The sequence below is a fragment of the Globicephala melas genome, chromosome 5 (assembly GCF_963455315.2).
Source record: "Globicephala melas chromosome 5, mGloMel1.2, whole genome shotgun sequence".
Lineage (NCBI taxonomy): Eukaryota > Metazoa > Chordata > Mammalia > Artiodactyla > Delphinidae > Globicephala > Globicephala melas.
In genome coordinates, this window is record NC_083318.1 from 99,645,632 (window position 1) to 99,662,388 (window position 16,757).

At 39.1% G+C, this 16,757-nt stretch overlaps 1 protein-coding gene across 2 annotated transcripts in view; it reads left to right on the forward strand.

The window, feature by feature from the left end:
- The first annotated feature begins 6,899 nt into the window (after positions 1-6,899).
- The window catches only part of COPS4 (COP9 signalosome subunit 4), a 35,573-nt gene continuing 25,715 nt past the window's right edge, over positions 6,900-16,757 (forward strand). The window contains exons 1-2 of one of the 2 annotated variants that reach the window (XM_060299583.2): positions 6,900-7,081; positions 15,734-15,813. In XM_060299583.2, coding sequence (XP_060155566.1) covers positions 7,008-7,081; positions 15,734-15,813 — 154 coding nt within the window. In that variant the 5' untranslated portion in view covers positions 6,900-7,007. The remainder of the gene's footprint in view (positions 7,082-15,733; positions 15,814-16,757) is intronic. The other variant, XM_030878042.3, reaches the window with a different exon arrangement.

Sequence of the window (16,757 nt, forward strand, 5' to 3'; positions counted from 1 at the left end):
CAGTTTTTCTTTTTGATGCTGAGTAGTGTTCTATTGAATGAATATATCACACTTTGTCTACCCACTTTCCTGACAACTTTTTTTGTTTTCACTTGGGGCTATTATAAATAAAGCAGCTATAACATTTTTACACAAGTAGACATATGAAAATCATGATTTTTAAAATACAACGTTGAAGATATATTGAAGGAGAACTGAATCTTGCTAAGTGGCCTGAAAAGTGGAAAAGATATCTCAAAACAGAGCGAAAATATAAAGAGAGAAATTATGAAGAAAAAGGCAAGTCACTTTGAAGATAAACCCAAGAGACCTGATATATGACTAGTTGGAGTTCCAGAAGGAAACAAAGGAAACGATAAAAGGAAGATAATATTAAACAAATAATACTAGAAAATTTCCCTTACCTGAAGATAGACTTGCATTTGCAGATAAAAGGGGTCACTGAATTTCAGGTAAGATCAATGAAAAAACACCTAGGCACACCTAGGCACATTTGAGGGAAATTCCTGTAAAGAAAAGATCTTAAAAACTTCCAGGTGGAAAGAACAAGTTTCCTACAAAAAGAATAGGAAAAACAAGAAGAACAATGGGGAGGACACAGAGGTGGGGGAGGGGAAGAAGAGGGAGAGGAGGGGCAGGGGAGAAAAAGGAGGAAGAAAGTTGGAAATAGACAGGAAGACCAACCAGATGACAACAAGTAAAAGCTATTTATTCAGAACTTTCTATAGCAAGGGAATTGGTCACCATCACTTGTGTTTGACAGCGAGTCAGAGGCAGGCAGAGAAAGCTTTATAGTGGAAAAAAAGGAATTTAAATGTTCCCTGATTGGAGGCTGTGGACCTGAGGGGGTTGTAATCAGCCTAGCTTGAAGTGGGGTATCCCATGTAAGGGAGCATATTTGTCCTTCTCTGGTTAGTCATAAATTAGAAGTTAATTAGAAATTAAATTAAAAATTAAATTACTAAACTAAATTAAATTAGAAATTAAATTAGAAATTAAATTACTCGGGAATCTGGTAGTTATTGATCAGGTAGTGGCTGTTTTGGGCTGATGGCTACAGGAGTTGTTGTTTGGATCCTAGAAGGGTTGCTGCAGATAGTGAGTTGATTTTTTGGACTGGTTGCTACAGATTGTGGGTCAGAGTTTTATTTTCATATATGGTCTTGCCATTGCCGGTTTGCATATTTAGTCTCTCAAAGAGAAGAAAGAAAGAGAGAGAAAGGGAAAAACAGGGAGAGAGAGAATGGAGGAGGGAGGGAGGGAAGGAGGGAGGGAGAAAGGAAGGAAAAAAGAGGAAGGGGAAGAGAGAGAGGGAGAGAGAGAAATCACTGGCATTGAACTTATCTGAAATCCTGGAAGCTAGAAAACTGTGGAATAACATTTGCAGGTCACTGAGGGAAAAGGACGGCAGCTCAGACAAAATCCCATTTAACTGTCAGGATGACAGAAAGATATTTGTGAATGTACACAGATTCACAAGTTTGTTAGCCATGCACAGCATCTGAGTGACTACTTAAGAGTAAATATGAACAGGAAATTCCCTGGCGGTCCAATGGTTAGGACTCCGTGCTTTTGCTGCCAAGTAGAGTGCGCGGGTTCAATCCCTGGTCAGGGAACTAAGATCCCACAAGCTGCGCAGGTGCAGCAAAAAAAAAAAAAAAAGAAAATAAAAAATAGTAAATACTACCAAACAATAAAACAATCAGAACAGACACCTCATATCAAGATAGGGAAGATGAAGAGAAGGGAAATTTGTGGTGAGTAATTCACCTTGAATTTATTATATAGTAATGTAAGTGAATAATGACAATGTGGGAATTATAACACAGTGGTAAATTAAGGATTCCTAAAATAGAAGAGACATACCGCAAAGCAAAACAAAAAACTTGGTGAAATGGAAAGAAAGTACCAACTTTTCTCAGCGAAACCTAGGAATTAAGTGGAGGTAGAAGGGGCAGAAGTAAATACTGTAGGTTCTGAAAGTCTCCACTAGGAGTGAAGGGTATAGCAGAGAAAATATTCTAAAAGTCTCATTTATTGAGGTATAATAAACAGGTAACGGGGAACTAAAGTGTCTAGAAGGAAGGAAATGGCTGAAAACTTGTTCTCATATATTATTAAAGAAAAAGTATTTGATAGTGAATGTCAGAAAAGGGAAGGTAATTACTAAATAGAAAAGAATATGATATAGGACATGACAGGATACCATAATAAAATCAGATATACCCAGAATGAGCGGTGGAATTCAGGAACGAATTAGAAGTAAAAATATTACTTTCAAAATGAAAACTAGACTAGAAGGAAACCAGGAGTAAATAAAAAGGAAAAATAATGCCTTAAGAGAAATAGAGAATGAAAAGGAGGAAATTTTTTAAAATAAAAATGATGTGAAAAAAGGAATAAAAAGATTTTGAGGATGGGTGACTAATACTAAAGATAGGTAGATCTTCTGTTTTAACATATAGATAATAGTAGTTTCTGAAGAAAGAAACCAAAGAAATAGAGCAGGTACAAGAGATTGTAATGAAAGACAATGTTGTTGAAAAAAATTAAAACTACATATTAAAAGAGCACACTGTGTACCTGAGAATATTGACCCAGAATGACCAATACCAACACTTAGTCTAGTAAAATTACTCGGTGTTAGAGGAAAATAAATTTGGGACATCTAGGCAAAAAGAGTAGGTCATTTATAAGAAAAGAAAATTAGACTCTCATGAGATACTTTTCAGCAATGCTTTATGCCCCAAGAAAATAGAGTACCACATTCAAGATTCTCAAGAAAAGTGAGCCAAGGTTGATTATATCTAACAAAACTGACTTTCAAACATAAAAGGCAGAAGATGTTACTGAGAATATGCCTTCTATGAGCCCTTCCTGAGAAACCTGTTAAAGAACTACCTTCAGACAACAAAAAGGACTAGAGAGATATCAATATAAGAGCTGACAGTGAGCATTAAATATGTATTATTTATAGAACTAAGACTAAATAAGTATTAAAAGGAAGAAAGTACCATTTGTACTGGCTGTATTTGCTTATCATATAGTTACAGTACAATTATGAAAAATGAAAGGAAATGGGAGAGGATTAGCAGAAGATTGAACTCTTCTCAGCAATCGTATTGAGGGTGTTAGTTTTAGTATTGTTTTTCTGAAACTGTTGTGTGTATAATGTGGGATGAATTAAATGAATAATTATGGAATTTTCTGATTCTGTAATCCTCTATGTACTTGTGAACCAGGACTTTGGATGTGGAATTAAGGAGATACAGATGTAATACAGAAGAGGTTAAGTAAAATCACCTAAATTGGAATTGGAAGTATCACTATGAACTCATGAGTTATTTTATCTTTAATTATGTGTGTGTATGTGTGTATATATATGTAGGATCTATATCTATATCTATATCTATATCTATATATCCTACATCCATCCTATGAAAAGGTTCCCAATGACCAACACAGTAGCAGTAAGCATCCCTAGCACACAGGTTGTTATCTGTAACTATCATTCCTAAAAGGAACTAAAGGAACAAGGGCTTCTTGGAGAAATGGCTGATTCAGGGACTAGGCTGGTAAACACACAAGATGACTATAGAACAATTTTGATAACAGCACTAACAACATATGGAACAAATTCAGAGAAGCAATTGGTGCTCAGAAAACAGCACTACATACACTCACTTATACTTTTTTTTTCTATTACTTCTATAGCAAGGCATATTTGAGCTGGGCACATGGGATGCTGAGTGGAAGATGTGCTAGGAAAAAGATGTTAGGATGTCTCCCTTTGCATATTTGTAGGGAAATTGTGAGGGGGTAGAGATCATCTAGTTGATTATGTGAAAATGGGAGATCCCTGGCCAGAGAAATGGCCTTATTAAATAAGCATTTAATGAGAAGAGCTCATATACCAGTGGTGACATCTGCTAGAGCATTGTTACTCAAACTTTAATGTGCAAAATTACTAGAGGTATTTTGTTAACATGGCAATTTTGACTCAGTATGTTGGGGCTAGGATCCAAGTTTTTACCTAGTAAAAAAGAACTAGCATCAGTGCACTTCCCTTAACTCGGATGTGCCTAGTAACTTTCCTGCTAAGCAACTGGAGAGAGGGAGAGAATAAGCTTCCAGTGCCATCCAGGTTTGTTTTTCTCAATGCTATGAGCAAAAACTAAAAATATGTAGTATTCCCTTAGAACTTGGGCAGGGGTAATAAAGAGTTTGGAAGGGGGAGGCCTTGTCATGTCAAAAAAATTTAGTAAAATTGTTGCCTACAATAACTAGAAAGGCAGACAACCTCCCTCCCTAGCTTGTAGCTCTAGTGGAGATATCTGGAAAGAGCCAGTTTGTGTATGTGGCTGCTTCTTTTTGTCTTTTAGCAAGGTATTACAAGTAAAGTTTGAAGTCAGGGTAAAAAGGGAACAGAATGTCCAGAAATTCTGGAGCTTCACTAAGTTGAAAAAGCCAACTGCTTGTGTAAACCTAAATAACAGAAGAGGGATTTCCCTGGTGGTGCAGTGGTTAAGAATCCACCTGCCAATGCAGGGGACACAGGTTTGAGCCCTGGTCTGGGAAGATCCCACATGCCGCAGATCAACTAAGCCCGTGCACCACAACTACTGAGCCTGCACACCACAGTTACTGAAGCCCACGTGCCTAGAGCCTGTACTCCGCAACGAGAAGCCACCGTAATGAGAAGCCCGCGCATCACAACAAGAGTAGCCCCAGCTCGCTGCAACTAGAGAAAGCCCGCGCGCAGCAGCAAAGACCCAACGCTGCCATAAATAAATAAATAAATTTAAATAACAGAAGAGAAGACTTGGCTTAAAGATCTCTCAGAGCCCATTATGACTTTTTTGCAAATGCAAGTAAATAAAAAAGCATCAGAAAAGAAAGATAAACTGAAGCAAAAATCAAACTAATAGAGTCCTCTTTACACCTAATCTTATTGTTTCAGGTGATTTCAAGGATGCCATGATTAAGATGTTAAGAATGGGCTGCATGTGGAAGTCAGGAAATAGGGCATATTTAACGACTACTTCTAGAAAAAACTTTGGGTGTGATTATTGGCCCCTGAAACTGTCTATAAGCGAACAGAGTTTACTGACTATTCAGTGAAATTATGTTAAAAAAAAAACACTGATAAACCTGGCCTACAAATGCCCTCACTTGTTCAAGCTCTAAAACATTTCCCTAAAGAGGGACTACTCTCCAACATCCAGTTAACTTGTATTCAGAGGGCAAAGCTCAGGCTCACAGAATACAATGAACAATGCAATGATCCTCTCAAAATGCACTACTAGGGTCTAACCAGGGTAGTGGGTGTTCATAATTCCTGCCCAGGATTCTACCATTGCTGTGGACAAGTAACTGCTGTGTTTCCCACTCTTACTTTTTCTGGATTGTAACTGTGGTTATGCTGTTCCTCCTGTTCTTGCTCCACTATTGTTTTGTATTACATGTTTGTGCATGAGGCAGATAATTTGTTTTACAGTGCCATGAAAAGTTTCATCCCAACCTGATGGAGAGGGTTGTGCATCATCAGACATCCTGGATTTTAAGCTGCTAGAGAAACTGAATTGGGAAATTGAACACTCTTCTTTAGAGATGAGTGTTCTATTACAAGAAGGATACACACAGATATTATGGTCAGAGGGACAGATGGCAGTAAAGACTGCCTACTGTCCCTCCAAAACCATCCTTTCCTTTTTCCCTGGAAAAGGAAACTAAGTTTCCAGTCTCATTGTTGCCAGGCATGGTGATTTGACTAAGTTCTTAACAATGGAGTGAGATCTGAATTGATGTGGGTAATCACCACATTACTTTCCCAAAGGATTTCCCTGTTCTGGTCTTCTTTTCTTTCCCCTTCCCAAAAGAGGGAACATGCTTCTTTTCACATATAAAGTGGCAAAAATTCAAAAGTTTAACATCCTTTGTAGGCAAGGCTATAGAAATTTGCACTCCTATGTATTGCTGCTTGTAATGGTCCCATTCCTATAAAGTGCAATTTGGTAATATCTTTCAAGATTGTAAGTACATCTAAGCTTTGACTCTCTTCTTGAATGTATTCTACCTGTACACATATAAAATGATGTACATACAAGGTTATTCATTGCAGCATTGGTTGATTGATTAAAAACAACTTAAGTGTCTAGCTATACGGATTAAATGAACCATGGCATCCCTTCATTATATGGAATACTCTCCAGCTCTAAAAAATGAGGAAGCTCTCTGGACTTACATGGTAAAATCTTCAAGAAGAGAAAAAAATCAAGAGCAGAATGTGCTATCTTTTGCAAAAGCTAGAAAGGACAAAAAAATTGCAAATTCTACAAGGATACATAAGTAATGAATATAATTACATATCAAGGTAAGGTGATCATATAATTTGTCATCCAAATGGAACAGTTGGTAGAGTGAAAGGGCATGTTATTAATAATTACTCCAGAACAACAGATGGAAAATGGCACTGTCCTGGACAAACTGGGAGGTATGATCAACCTATATAAAGGGGCAGAGTGGGAAGGGGAATGGGGACCTTTTTTATTGTACTTTACAAAAAGTACCGGTCTGTGGTGAATTGTAACCAAAAACAACTCGTTCTTTACCACGGGTAGTTAAGGGCTGCCTTAAAGAACAAGGAACGGTAAACCACAGACGTGAGACACGGAACTTGATGAAAATCCGGTAGTTTTGCGTATCGGGCATTTGTTGGGGTTGCACAAGCGACACAGCCTCTTGGAGTTCATCCGCCAATCCGAAGTGGGAGCGTGCGAGCCTGAGCCTGTGAGAGAAGCCCGGGCCGGCCTCGGACTTGAGGAGTGGAGCTTCGCGTCACTCAACCCTGGGGGCGGGCCTAACGCAGGCTCCCACTCTCGGCGGTCTGGCCCACACAGGCGCTACTCTGTGGCATCTCGGGTTCCCTCTAGCCGCACTCTGGAGGCCTACACTCGTTTTCTTTTGGCCGTGAGAGGCCTCGCAGCCTTCGCTGAGCTGGGAGAAAGATGGCGGCAGCCGTGCGACAGGATTTGGCCCAGCTCATGAATTCGAGCGGCTCTCATAAAGATCTGGCGGGCAAGTGAGTATTTCCCAGGGGCCTGGGAGGTGGAGAGTAAAGCCAGAGACTTGTTCTCCTTGGATTGACGGCGGCTTTCGGATGTGAGGCTAGGAGCGGGCCTGATGACCAAGGGGGCGGGCCTGAGGTCGGTTGTGTAGGCAAATGTTGGGAGCAGCAGAAAACTGGAAGGGACCTTGTGTAAGGAGCCCTCAGGACCGTAGATCTGGGGTGACTGTCAACGTTTGCAGTCCCTGATGGCATCCTTTCCTGTATCTTAAGATTCTAGAAGCGCGGTTTGTGGGACGACTGCTTCCATGGCCTTCTAAGCCTTCCCTGGTGCCCCTTCCCATCGCCTGCCGGCCTCTCACACTGAATCGTGGCCTCTCTTTGCCCCTGCTCCCCCCTTTTTTCGTTTTGGTTGAAGGGAAATTTATATTCTGGGACCTTGGTGTAGAGTTTTCTGGGGAGATGGCTTCTTGAGGCTGAGAGGGCTGAGGAGGTATGGCCTCTATCATGTCGTTCAGAGCCACTTGAACCATCTTCTGTGGGTTGTGTTTTGGGTACTCTCCGCCACCAACTCTGAAGAAGGGCACGTAGGCGGCATGTCACCATAACATGGGTCGGGATGTCTAGAGTAGTGATGTTTGCAGGGATCTGGATTGTTTAGGAATTTGGTCGGAATTTATGTGGAAGGCTTAGGTGCACTCCAACTTAAAATTTGTGATATGTGCCTGCCCTGCAAGCGGTGTTAGTTACAGAAAGATGTCAGTTTTCTCTTTGTAGATTTCACAGCACTGTTTTTTGTTTTTTTGGTTTTTTTTGTAATGAACATGCATTCTATTTAAAGTGTGCTTGTCAAGTTGATCCAATTTACATCCCGACGGCTGAGATCACTTTGATCCATTCAATAGGATACGACTGCTCTAACCTGGCCGCTGAAACCTTGACTTTGTTTTATGTTTTTGTCTGGTGGTAAATGTAATCTGCTTTATCAGTGGGAAATTTAGCTGTGTATCTTGGGCTTAACTACTTTGTGGGGCAATTTCCCTCTCAGGAAAGTGGGATGATCATATATATCCTGTCTGAGGACAAAATGAGTATGTGTGTGTATATGCACTTATATCACACTTTCATCACTTAGAACAGTACCTGACACTTAGAAACAGCCATAGGATTGTCGTTGTTACTATTATTATTAAGCAGTTAGTAAATACGTATGGACGTAATAATCCCTGGGTTGGAAATAAATTGAATATGTCTTGTAGCTCAATCCGTTTTGCATGTAATTTTAATAGATTTGGATGAAAGTAAAACTAGCTTATATTTTTTTTTCCATGCCTGCTCTCCTTTTTGTTTTGGTGAAAAAAATAAGTGCATTAGGGCTTCCCTGGTGGCGCAGTGGTTGAGAGTCCGCCTGCTGATGCAGGGGACACGGGTTCGTACCCCGGTCCGGGAAAATCCCACATGCCGCGGAGCGGCTGGGCCCGTAAGCCATGGCCGCTGGGCCTGCGCGTCCGGAGCCTGTGCTCCGCAACGGGAGAGGCCACAACAGTGTACAGAAAAAAAAAAAAAAATGCCCGCGTACAGAAAAAAAAAAAAAAAGTTTATTAGTTATCAGAAGAGATAAAGTTTTCATGTATTTGCGGGATTCTGAAACTTAAGCTAAGCATTTACTTCCTCTGCTCTGAATTGCAGATAAACAATAGTATCCACCTTATTGGGTGCTTTAGTTATTTACTGCTCTGTAAACAAATCAGAAACTTAGTGGTGTAAAACAACTATAATTTCTCAATATGCTTTGGGTCTACTGAGCTATTTTGCTGGTCTTGTCTGGGCCCACTCATACAAGTGCAGTCAACTGGCAGCTCAGCTGGGGTTGGTGGGGCTAAAATGGACTCACATACACATCTAGCTGTTGGCTGGGTCTCTCTCCACACTGCCTCTCATTCAGTAGTTTAGCTGAGGATTCCTTACAGGGCCTTGGGAGTGTTCCAAGAGGGTGAGAGTGGAAGCTGCGAGGTCTCTTAAAGCTACCCTTGGAAGTCTCACAACATCAGTTCTCAAATACTGGTCAAAGTAAGTCACATGACCAGGCCAGATTCAAGGGGAGGGGAAATGGAGTCTACCTCTTTATGGGAAGAGTGGCCAAGTTACACTGGATACCATTACTGTAACAATCTAGTACACAGGATTATTATGAAGATTAAATAAAATAAAATAATGTGCTTGATAACTGATAGCCAGTGCTTCCTGAGGAAAGTCTTGGCCTTGCCTGTGGGTACATATCTGGTCCTATCTGGGCAAGAACGTGTCATATTTATTTTCATAAGAAAACAGTTCTGCCAGCTACATGCTTTATGAGAGAAATACTCTTGGAACATATCAGTGGTTTTAGGCTTTATGTTAGGAGCTGAGTAACAAAGGATTCCATATTAAGAAGTAATGGAGTAAATTCCTTTTTAAAATACTGATACTGTGTGTTACCAGCAATTTGCAGAATATTTATAACAGTAGTTATTCAATAAATATTGGTTGACTCAATGAATAGCTGAAAAGGTGCAGAGCATATATTTGAAACCAGGTTTGTCTACTCTAAAAAGCTCATTTTTAACCCATCAGACTACACTGCTTTTCTTGTCAAAACTTCAATTAGAAATGCTTTCCCATAACTATGAAATAACACAACAGTCTGAAATTGATGTAAGAAATTATCACATGAGAAGCATTTTTGCAAATTATATAGACTGCTTTTGTACATATTATGCATTGTGTTCGTTATCTCATATAAAGTTTTAGAAGAAGCGAAAAGCCTTGAGAGAGGGAGCATTTGTTGTGATAGCTTATCTTATTCACTTGGCTAAAACCTGTGTGATTCTTCAAAATTCAGTTCAGATGTTATTTCTTCCAAAAAACCTTCTCTGAACAACCATCAACACATGGAGGACCTGGTTAGTTGCTCTTCCCATGCCCAGTGGCATCCTATGTTTACCTCTATGATAGCACTTACTTGTTTTGTCTTTTTACTTCTTGCTTTTCCAACTAGAATGTTATCTCTTTGAGGGCAGGTTTGAGGTCATGGATTATAGGTCTTTGTTGAGTCAATCCTATATAAATATGACCTTTTTTTTTTTTCCTTCCCAGTTCTGTGGTATGGAGGGTATTCAGAGGAAAATATCAGGCCTCTGAAATCTAAATGCTTCATTTTACAAAAAGCTGTCAATCTGGAGAAAGGAGAGAAAGGGAGACCTTTTAGCTGCCCTTGACTATTAAAAAAGCTGTTTTGCAGAAAAGAAAATAGACTTTTCTACCTCACAGAGGTAGACTTTGGATCACAGCTTTCTAGTAATACAGTGGAATAGAATTGTCAAAAAATAGAGGATACACACACACACACACACACACACACACGAAACAGAGGTCAGACCTCAAAGTCCTCTTCTAACGCAGATTCTCTGGTTCTCTGTTATTCCCACACACAAGTTTCAGCGGTTCCCATCTGAAGAGTGGAGTTCCCTAAAATCTAGTGTTTACCATATGCCAAGCACAACTTTACTTACATTTTTAAATCTTAAACAGTAGGTGATAGTATTTACATTACATGTGAGAAAACAGAGGTGAAACCCTTTGCTCTGGGGTCACATAGCTAGTGACAAAGCCAGAATACAGTCTGTCTGCTTGGCTCAGAGCCCTTAACTCGAAACACCTACCTACCTTTTGGTTTTATATTACTTTCAGCAAACTGGACTGCATTTCAGACAAATTTTTTTTTGCCTAGAATTTCTGTCTTCTCCTACTCTTTCCCATTTAACACTAACTAAGTCCAAATATTTAGACTGCTTAAAGATCAACCTCATTGGTGGATGAACGTGGAGTCTGTCATACAGAATGAAGCAAGCCAGAAAGAGGAAAACAAATACCATATGCTAACGCATATATATGGAATCTTAAAAAAAAAATGGTTCTCATGAACCTAGTGGCAGGACAGAAATAAAGACACAGGCATAGAGAAGGAGTTGAGGACAGGGGGAGGGGGAAGGGTAAGCTGGGATGAAGTGAGAGAGTAACATTGACATATATACTCTACCAAATGTAAAATAGATAGCTAGTGGGAAGCAGCTGCATAGCACAGGGAGATCAGCTCGGTGCTTTGTGACCACCTAGAGGGGTGGGATAGGGAGTGTGGAAGTGAGATGTAAGAGGGAGGGATATGGGGATATATGTATGCGTATAGCTGATTCACTTTGTTATACAGCAGAAACTAACACAACATTGTAAAGCAATTATACTCCAATAAAGATGTTAAAAAAAAAGATCAACCTCATTAGGAAATTATTTCTGTCTTCTAAAAAATTATATTAGCACTTAGCTGTAAGATTTTGTCTTTAATATTCTGCAACTTCATTATGATGTGTCTGTGGATTTGATTTTACTTATGTCAATTAGCTTCTGCTGTGAAATAAACCACCCCAGAACTTCACGGCTTAAAACAACAATCATTTATTTAGCTCATAGTTCTGTTGTTTTGTACTTTGGGCTGGGCCCAGCTGGTTGATTCTTCCCTATTCCACGTGGTCTTGGTTCCACAGGGGCTCCAGGTGCACCTGTAGTCAGCTACATGTAGGCAGTCAGGTCAGGTAGGCAGCTCTGCTTCTCTGTTGGCTGTGGCGGTGGCAGGTGACTGGGCTACATATCTCATCATCCAATAGGTCGGCCTGGACCCATTTATGTGGCACAGCCGCGTTCCAGCAGATAAAGACAAATTCTCTTAAAGTCCAGGCTTGGAACGGGCACTTTACTTCTATTTCTGTTGCCTTCTATTGGTCAAAACAAGCCCAGATGAAAGGGTAGGGAGATAAACTCTACCTCTTGATGTGAAGAGTTACGAAGTCACATTGCAAAGGGGCATAGATACAGAGAGTAAAAGAAATGTGGGCAATTTTTGTGAGTGCTTTACCGCAGGGGTCCCCAGCTCCCCGGGCGTTGGACCGCTAATGGTCCGAGGCCTGTTAGGAACCGGACCGCAGAAGAGAGCAGGAGGTGAGCTACGGGCGAAGCTTCATCTGCCGCCCCCCATCGCGCCCTTTTGCTCGCGTTACCGCCTAAACCACCGCCACGCCCCAGCACACCCCTTCCATGGAAAAATTGTCTTCCACGAAACCCATCCCTGGTGCCAAAAAGGTTGGGGACCACTGCTCTACCGCATTATCCTGGTTAAGCTTCATTTTGTTTCTTGAATCAATGGATTGGATCATTCATTGTTCTGAGAGGTTTTTCAGCTCTCTGTCTCTTTATTTTATTTTATTATTATCATTATTTTTTGCGGTACGCGGGCCTCTCACTGTTGTGGCCTCTCCCGTTGCGGAGCACAGGCTCCAGACGCGCAGGCTCAGCGGCCATGGCTCACGGGCCCAGCCGCCATGGCTCACGGGCCCAGCCGCTCCGCGGCATGTGGGATCTTCCCGGACCGGGGTACGAACCCGTGTCCCCTGCATTGGCAGGCGGACTCTCAACCACTGCGCCACCAGGGAAGCCCTCTCTCTCTTTAAATGTTGCCTCTGTCCCGTTCTATTTTCTCCTCTAGGCCCCGGGTGAAACCCTTGTTAGGCCTTGTTACTGTGACCTCTGTGCCCCTTACTCTGTCTTCTGTACTTTCCATTTCAAGGCTTTATTCTGGATAAGTTCTCCTACTTTCTAGTTTGTCAGTTCGTCAAATGTGTCTAGTCTGCTGTTAAGAACTACACCGAATTTCAAGTTTTGGTAATATTATTTTTTAGTTCTATAGCTTTTGGTGATTCTTTTTTCAAATGACACTATTTATGGTTCCTAGTTTCTTCTGAAACTTTTTAAAAGCCTGTCTTTGTCTCTATAAACTTGATAAACATAAGTGTATTTCAGTCTTTCTGGTAACTCCAGTATCTGGAGTCCCTGTTTGTTGCTATTGACTGTTGTTTTTGTTGATTCCAGCTAATATTGTCATATGCATTGTAATGTTTGTTGTTGGGCAAATTATTTTTAAATGTATTTTTAGAAACAACTGGAGGTCTATGATGTTACCTTTCAGGGAGGATTTTCATTTCCTTCTGCTGGACACCTGACAGGGTTAGGAGTCTAGGACCAAGGCTTCCAAATTTATTGGTCTTCTTACTAGATGATCCTTGGAATAGAATTTGTAACCATACTTCCAAAGTGCTAGTGTTTCCTCCTTTGGCAGGTAAAACACCTTAGATTCCTGTTCTAGTTTTATCAGTCAGCCGGAAATTGCAACTTGCCTTTCAGCGTTTCCAGCAGATGGCAGAACACCCCAGAGCCGAGCCCACTTTTCCCCAGCAGAAGTGCCTCTCTGCCTCTCAGCTCTCTTTCCACAGTCAGCAAATGCTTTCAGACAGAAGCTATGGTTCACGTCTTTGCGCTTAGTCTCTTCTCTTTACTCTTTCTTGTTAGGATTTTATGCTATTAAATTTTTTTTTCATTTCTTTCAACTTTTTATGTTGTTTTGGAGGCAGGATTGGTCCAATATCTATTTCACCATTACTGTAAATGAAAGATCTGTGAATACATACCTGTTACACTAATTTTGAGCATAGATAGTGACTGTGGTACAGTTTCATGTGTGTATGTTTTATTTACCTCCAGATTCCTTTCAAGTGCCGAGAAATCAGAAATTGACATACTGAACTTTAGTTCACATACATAATAGATGCTCGATAAACATTTGTTGATGATGATGAATGGATAGGACAGATGCAAAGTGCCTTAATTAATTTTCTTTTCCTCCAGAATATTTTTTAATGAAAAAATATTTGGTACTTGTCATGTTCTCCACATCAGTCACTTTTCCATCTTTTCCATTGATTTCGATTGGGTTTTTTTTGGTGTTCTCAGTACAGATTAGTTGATTGATAAGTTATGAAACTATATATTAAAACTTAAATTATTAGCAAATTTTTATAAGTGAGACATTGTCATCTTTGAATACAATATTGTTAGTATAAAATAACTGGGATTTAAGAGTAAGAGGGTTTAGCCATAGTCTTCATTTAATTGATTATGAAAAACAAGCCAATCTAAAAAAGAAATAATAAACCATTGAATGCATTAACTAGAACCATGCCCAGGGCAATAAAGTAAATGTATAAATATAGATATGGAAAATATATGTGTATATGTGTGTGTATATATGTATATATGTAGAGAGAGAGAATGAGTTTTGTTTGTTTGTTTGTTTGTTTTTTGGCTGTGCTGCACAGTTTGTGGGATCTCAGTTCCCCAACCAGGGATTGAACCCAGGCCACGGCAGTGAAAGTGCCGAATCCTAACCACTAGGCCACTGGTAAACTCCCGAGAATGAGATATTTAATGTAAATAAATTTTTAGATAACTGTATTTCATCCCTCAAATGTAGCAATTTTTAAAATGACAATTTTTTATTTTAAAGCTTGATAATATTTCCTTGCTTTCTTGGAATTGTTTGTCTCTTCTTTTGGAGTTAGCTATCTTTTCTGTCAGTATACCTGCTTTCTTACAAAGCCAGTTTGATTCACTGCTGTTTTGAGAAATCGTATCACCAAGGCTGTGAGAATATTGTATGAGCTGATAATCAGTAAGTGCTGAATTGTAGCTTGAGGGTGTGCCCTACAAATACAAATCATAAATTTGAATGAGTTTGGGCCCTATTTGTATATTTTTATTTCTTGACTATATTCTGGATAATGCTCTGAATAATTGCAGTTAGGTTTGTAAAATGCATTAACTAATGCTTTTAATAAATATGATTGAGACAAACAAAAGGGATAAAGAATAGTATAATACCAATGTACCAACCACTCAATTTAAGAAATAAAATGTTACTAATACTGCTGTATCTTTGAGTCCTTATGATGTGCCAAGTACTCTTCTAGGCATTGTATATATAGCAGTAAACAAAACAAAAATCCCTGTCCTCATGGAGTTTACAGTTTAGGAAGGAACTTACCATTGCCTAATAATTGTTAGTGTTCTTGTTTTCAACATTTCCCCATCATTTGTAGAATGCTGATTTGAATTTTGTGTGATCATGAATATTAGGCAGAATGATTATTGGAACTGAATGCAAATAAAGAACTAATAGGCACTGAAGGATGTTCTGTCAGGACATTTGGCTTGGTGGAATGTATTTTGTACACACTAAGACATTTAATCTCTAATATTTGGCTTCATTGCATAGTCAACATTATTCTATTGTTGGTAAACCTAGATTCATTAGGTCCATAAGGAAAAGGTTCTGGGCCACCTCAAGTAATGTTCTTGTGTGTACTTTAGTGAAGGAAATATAGCTTATCTTTTGAGGCACTTGAAAGAAAATTGACGTTTCAAATTCAAAACTAAAACTTGAAAGAAAAAGTGGCACCTTAGATCCATTAACTTAGATTTACTCTTTTTGTGATGGACATGAAAACTTAAAAAATGGTGATATACTGTAAAGAAAACTAGAAGAAGTAGCACTTTGAATTACAGATTAGTGTTTCTTGTGATGAACTAGAAACTTAAAAAAAAAATCTGTAGTGTACTATGAAGAAAACCACAAACTAGAGCACTATGAAAGAAACCAGGGTAAATAGAAATGAACAAACATCAAAGTTAGCATTAGACTATATAATGCCTTCTAAACACTTTTTCTTTTTGGTATTGTTTTAGGTATCGTCAGATACTGGAAAAAGCCATTCAGTTATCTGGGGCAGAACAGCTAGAAGCTTTGAAAGCTTTTGTGGAAGCAAGTAAGTGGAATGAAAATTCTGTGTTTGCCTTGTATTACTGAGTTAGGACTTAAAAGCTTGCTCAAGCCTTGTTTTATATCAGATTGTCAGTATAATTTACATTGAGATTAAATTAAATATGCATTGAGCTTGATTGATTTTAGAATTTAAACTACTTACAACTTGATATTTGATTGTTTTTCAATTGTTTTTCAATGTGAAGCCATTGTTACATTTACAATTAAGGTTTTGTATAGTTATTGATAAAGCAACTGATGGAGAGACAATATAGCAAATGATAAAAAAGAATAGTCTGGATTCAAATCCTGGTCTGCTATTTTATTAGCTATGTGATCTTGGGTAGGTTATATAACCTCTTTGTGCCTCCTTTTCCTTGTCTATAAAATGGGGATATGATACCTACCCTGTAGAATTGTTGGGAGATTAAATGAGTTAATATCCATAATGGAGTGCTTAGAATAGTACCTGGCACATGATAAGTACTAGATAAGTGTTAGCTGTTGTTAATGTTAAGAACATTTCTTTTGAATGGGAACTAGAAATTTCCATTCTTTAAGACACTCTTCCCCATTCCCTGACTTCTAACATATCCAGTTATCTGGAAGATTACTCAACATTCAGGCTGGAATTTATCCTGAGTTCACAATATTAATGATACTTGATAGTGCTTTACAGTTTACAGTGTGCTTTCATACACATTATCCATCACACAGGCTCCTTTTCATAACCTTGTGACTAACAATGCAGGTATAGATAGCCCTATATAATATATTATGAAATGAGTCTCAGGATTAAGTGACTTTTTCCCCCAAGGACATTCAGTTAGTCAGTGACAGAGCCCAGACTAGAAACTAAGTTTTCTTACTTATAGTTCTTATTTAATTATATTTCCCTGAGAAGTCCTAGTTTGTATAGTAATTTCTAACAGTTATAGGTACCTAATG